General features: G+C 41.2%; 1 protein-coding gene across 3 annotated transcripts; it reads left to right on the forward strand.

The window, feature by feature from the left end:
* The first annotated feature begins 700 nt into the window (after positions 1-700).
* Positions 701-3,670, forward strand: LOC117842990 (WAT1-related protein At1g25270). Of its 3 annotated transcripts, none has more exons than XM_034723531.2 (8): positions 701-962; positions 1,043-1,167; positions 1,500-1,565; positions 1,690-1,806; positions 1,918-2,152; positions 2,235-2,393; positions 2,646-2,797; positions 3,410-3,670. In XM_034723531.2, the coding sequence occupies exons 1-8, from the start codon at positions 885-887 to the stop codon at positions 3,486-3,488; spliced, it is 1,011 nt and encodes a 336-aa protein (XP_034579422.1). In that variant the 5' UTR covers positions 701-884; the 3' UTR covers positions 3,489-3,670. The 3 variants fall into 3 exon arrangements, with proteins under 3 accessions (XP_034579422.1, XP_034579420.1, XP_034579421.1); XM_034723529.2 differs by having other exon boundaries at positions 702-962; positions 1,043-1,284; XM_034723530.2 differs by having other exon boundaries at positions 702-938; positions 1,043-1,284.
* Positions 3,671-4,322: the final 652 nt, after the last annotated feature.

Consider the following 4,322-nt stretch of genomic DNA (forward strand, 5'->3'; position numbering starts at 1 on the left):
TTCTCATTTTGTTTCTAGGATGCCATCTCTTATGCCGGCGGACGTACATTGTCTTTTTGATTGCCCCGTAGTAAATTTGTGTATAGAACAAAGGAAAATTATGAGTTGCTTATCAAGCAAAACTGATCCAATGATGCACACGTTGTCTGGTGGGCCTAAATTTTAGATGATGAGACAATTGCTTTGTAAGACATCTACCTCTTACTCTCACATCCATCTCTCATGTCTCCATATCATGAATATTCTAGCTGGCACTATGTGAGATGACCTGTACAACGCAAATTGTCGAATTGAGCATAGCTTGACTAGTAAGTTTTCTTGTGGTGAAACTTGTCCATCCATTTTTTAAAATTTATTGCAGGAATTAACCGTCACTATTATTTCAATATATGGTAGGCAATGGCAATGAACACATGCCCAAATTCTGCACAAGCTAGTCGGTGGTGTTTCATTTCCATTGTATATTAGTCCCTCCTTCCTGTTTATAAGGCGCGCAGGCATTTTACAATCTTTAACCAATAATTGAATCAACAATTTTTTACTTTTGTAATGTAAACTTTAATAATCAAATGTAATTTATAACTATAAATAATATAATATAAAATAAATGAATGTTCAAATCTAATTTATTAGATCGTATCATATCATATCACACCTTGTAAATAGAAACGGAGGGAGTACTTATATTACGAGATGGCTCTCAAAGGAGCTGCCCGGCCGATGGTAGGTAACACGTGGTTCAGAGATGCAGCACTGAATGACTAGTTTAGCTGAACCGCGACCTGCGTATGAACCTAACACGGCTTTTAGAGTCAGTTGCATCCGAATAAGAGTACATCTTAACACTCCAGTCCAGCAACAGAAGGCCATACATACAAACCATCATGGGATCAGCAGACGAGGAGCAGCCTCTGCTTCGTGATCACCATCCGCCTCCGGTTTCATCTCTTGTTCTCCCACCTGTCTGTTCTTCTATTTTGTGTCTTTTCATGGCCCTAACCTTCCAAGAAATGTTTAAACAATACTCCTATGCACTATGCAGGATATACTTACAAGGTCAGCAACAGCAACAGATACCAACACAGATGGATCTCCCAAGCACGTTGCTAGGGCAGGCGGTTGGAAGGCGCCGGTGGCAATGGTGCTGGTACAGCTTTTCCAGACGGGGTTAGTCCTGCTCTCCAAGGTGGCGATCGGCCACGGCATGTTCGTCTTCGCGCTCGTCACGTACCGCAGTGCCTTTGGCACCGCGTTCCTCCTCCCCTTTGCGCTCGTCTGGGAGAGGTTGATCTGCTCATCATCGCAAACTCTTTGCACGTTCCCTAGCTAGTGCACTTGTTTTTTGTTTGGTTCTGTTTCTATCTCGTACGTGTAACAAAGTTGACAGGAATGCTCCGATCATATTGCCAAAAAAAAGGTTGACAAAAGAGAGTAGGTTTTGAGCTTAGCAGCTTAAAGAGTATATAGCTGTTCTTAGTTCACTAATTGATTTCGTGTAGGGACAAGTGGAGGGAGATGATGAACTGGCGTGTCTCACGTTGGATTATCTTCAACGGGTTCATCGGGTATGGACTAAAACTCTATCCCAACTTAAATCTACTAGATACGGATGGAAACGACAAAGTTTGTGTTGTTCTTGACCATGGAGGACACATCTGTTGATCCAATATGACATGTTTTGATATGCAGGTATGCTGTGCCTATAAACCTATACTACAACGGTCTCCAAGATACCACATCATCCTACGCCATCATATTTCTGAATATAATCCCTCTCATCACCTTCATTCTCTCTCTCATGTTCAAGTAAGAATCTTTCTTCCATTTTTGTTATTATGAGCGCCTCAAAAATTTTCTGTTGCTTAACATGGTCAATATATATTTGTATAAACATGTGTTGTTGTATCGACGAATTAGAATGGAGAGATTGAAATTCGCCACAGTGGATGGATCACTGAAGATAGTTGGTGTCCTGGCCTCTGTTGGAGGCACAATGGTCATAACCTTTTACAAGGGCAATGAACTGCATCTATGGAATTCCATTCTTCAGTACCACAAAAATGAACAGACAGAGGTTGCAAGAAATCATCTAAGAGGAACAATCCTCTTGGTGGCCAGCAGCTTCGCATATGCTTGCTGGTACCTGATTCAGGTACTCATACGTGCCCTTTTCATGATCCTTTTGCAAGTCTGTGTAGGAGTCTGGAAAAGGTTATGACATGCTGTTAGTGCAGACAAAGGTTCATAAAGTATATCCATACAAATATTGGTCATCTCTGGCGACATGCTTGGTTGGAGGATTGATGACAGCATTTGTTGGAGTAGTTGTGAGAAGAGATGGGGATGCATGGAAGCTTGGTTGGGATCTAAAACTTCTGACAGTTGTGTATTCGGTAGGTCGTCAGATTCTTTATGCACAGCAAAATTAAAGAAAAACTTGAGGTTAGAAATTAGGCTACAATTCATTACTCTAAATCATGCTAGCTCTTCTTTTTTGATGGAGCAATAAAAACTGGAATAAACTCTAGCCAAAGATCGACTGCAAGTTGTAAAAAAATAACAAAGTTAACAGAGATATAATGAGTGCATACTTTGTCATGATTACGTTATCATGAAAATAACAATTAACACTTGTTGTGGCACAGGGGGCTCTTGCAACGGCGGGGAAATATAGCCTGAATTCATGGGTAGTTGCCAAGCGAGGTCCAGCGTATCCTCCAATGTTCACCCCATTATCGCTCGTCTTCACTGTTGTATTGGGCTCCATTCTTTTAGGAGACAACATTACACTTGGAAGGTCAGTTTAATTTCTTTTTGGGAAAATATCTAGTGGAAACCCGTGGAAACGTGCAAAACCAACTTAAAAACATATTTTGATTGTTCGAAAAATTTGAAATTTGGTGCATCCATCGAAGTACTTTATCGCAAAAGTTGAGATGCAAATTTGCTTTTAAACAAAATCTTCTGAAGATGGAAATTTTAAAGTGCAGGATTCCACATAGATCTTGGTTTCTACGGCATATTTTGTCGGACTGCAATTTATTATATACTGCCTTTATATTCCAAACTATAAGTAGTTGTTTTAGTTTGATTACGAGTCAAACCTCTCTAACTTTGACCAAATTTATAGAAAATTATATTAATATATGCGATACTAAAAATTGCATAATTTAGGAACATATGTTTCGTAGTGGATCAGGTTTAAAGAACTAATTTGATGAGGTAGATATCGGTGAATGTTCTATAAATTTGATCAAAATTATATAGGTTTGACTTAAGATGAAACTAAAATGGCCTACGTTTTTTAATGGAAAGTCATCTATTAATCATTGCAAACAAATTATCTTATAATACTATTTCTATATGGCCTTTTGCAATTATTGATGGAGTTTTGTTTCTAAATGAGCAGCCTCCTTGGCACAACAATGGTGATTGCTGGACTATACATATTTCTTTGGGCTAAATCGAAAGATCTGCCTGGCAAATAATAAATCTATAAGGTGTGGTACACAGGACATCTTATAAGTACAAAAAAAAACTGTATTTGTATTGCGTTATAAATTGGCATGGTTAGATCATAATCCTTTCCCTACTTCACTGTAAGCCCGCTCTACTGTAAAAAAAAATCTAAGCCATTATAATAGAGCAATATAATGATTTCCAATGTGTATACCGTGTACCAAATTCTTGCAATCTGTAAGTTTTCATGTTCAACGCTAGCTCTGGGAACTGAGATGGTCCAATGTGGGCGGATGGATCCTGACTCTTTGTATTTGAAACTTCTCGATTCTTTTATGAAATTTACAGTACTAGCTTAGTGGCAGTGTATGTTTCTCAAACATGTCCCCGTGTAACCCTGGTTTAATTTAGTTGGTAGCGCCCTAACCAGCTCGTCTGAACGAGAAGCACAGACCTATTTGGAATCAGATTCTCCTAACTCAGGAGAGGGACTCGGCATCTATTAACAAAGGCAAGCGTTCAACTACTCGAGTCCGAATAAAAGAAGAGAGACAGCAACTGCTCGACGCGTCCCAATCCCAACCACCCGTCCACATATAAACGAACCGGTGCCTGCAGCCGCCTCGCATCAGCGATGGGGTCCGTGTCCGTCCACAGTTGCAACAAGCCTGCCGAGCTCCCTGCACCTTCCTCCCTCGCCAACGACGACGACGGCGCGCTTCCCGCCGACCTGCTGTACGAGATCCTGCTCCGCCTCGCGGCCATCGAGCTCTGCCGCCTCCGCCTCGTCTGCCGGTCATGGCGGTCCCTCACCTCCGACCCCGGCCGGCTTCGCCAAGGCTCACGCTTCCCGCCACCCGCTC

The sequence above is a fragment of the Setaria viridis genome, chromosome 2 (genome assembly GCF_005286985.2).
Source record: "Setaria viridis chromosome 2, Setaria_viridis_v4.0, whole genome shotgun sequence".
NCBI classification, from domain to species: Eukaryota; Viridiplantae; Streptophyta; class Magnoliopsida; order Poales; family Poaceae; genus Setaria; species Setaria viridis.

What these genes read in the sequence shown, in the direction of transcription:
- LOC117842990 (XM_034723529.2), top strand. Translation starts at nt 885, where the DNA reads ATGGGATCAGCAGACGAGGAGCAGCCTCTGCTTCGTGATCACCATCCG. An exon ending in TTTGCGCTCGTCTGGGAGAG is followed by an intron (nt 1,285 to 1,499) that starts GTTGATCTGCTC and finishes GATTTCGTGTAG; the next exon opens with GGACAAGTGGAGGGAGATGA. An exon ending in ATTCTCTCTCTCATGTTCAA is followed by an intron (nt 1,807 to 1,917) that starts GTAAGAATCTTT and finishes TCGACGAATTAG; the next exon opens with AATGGAGAGATTGAAATTCG.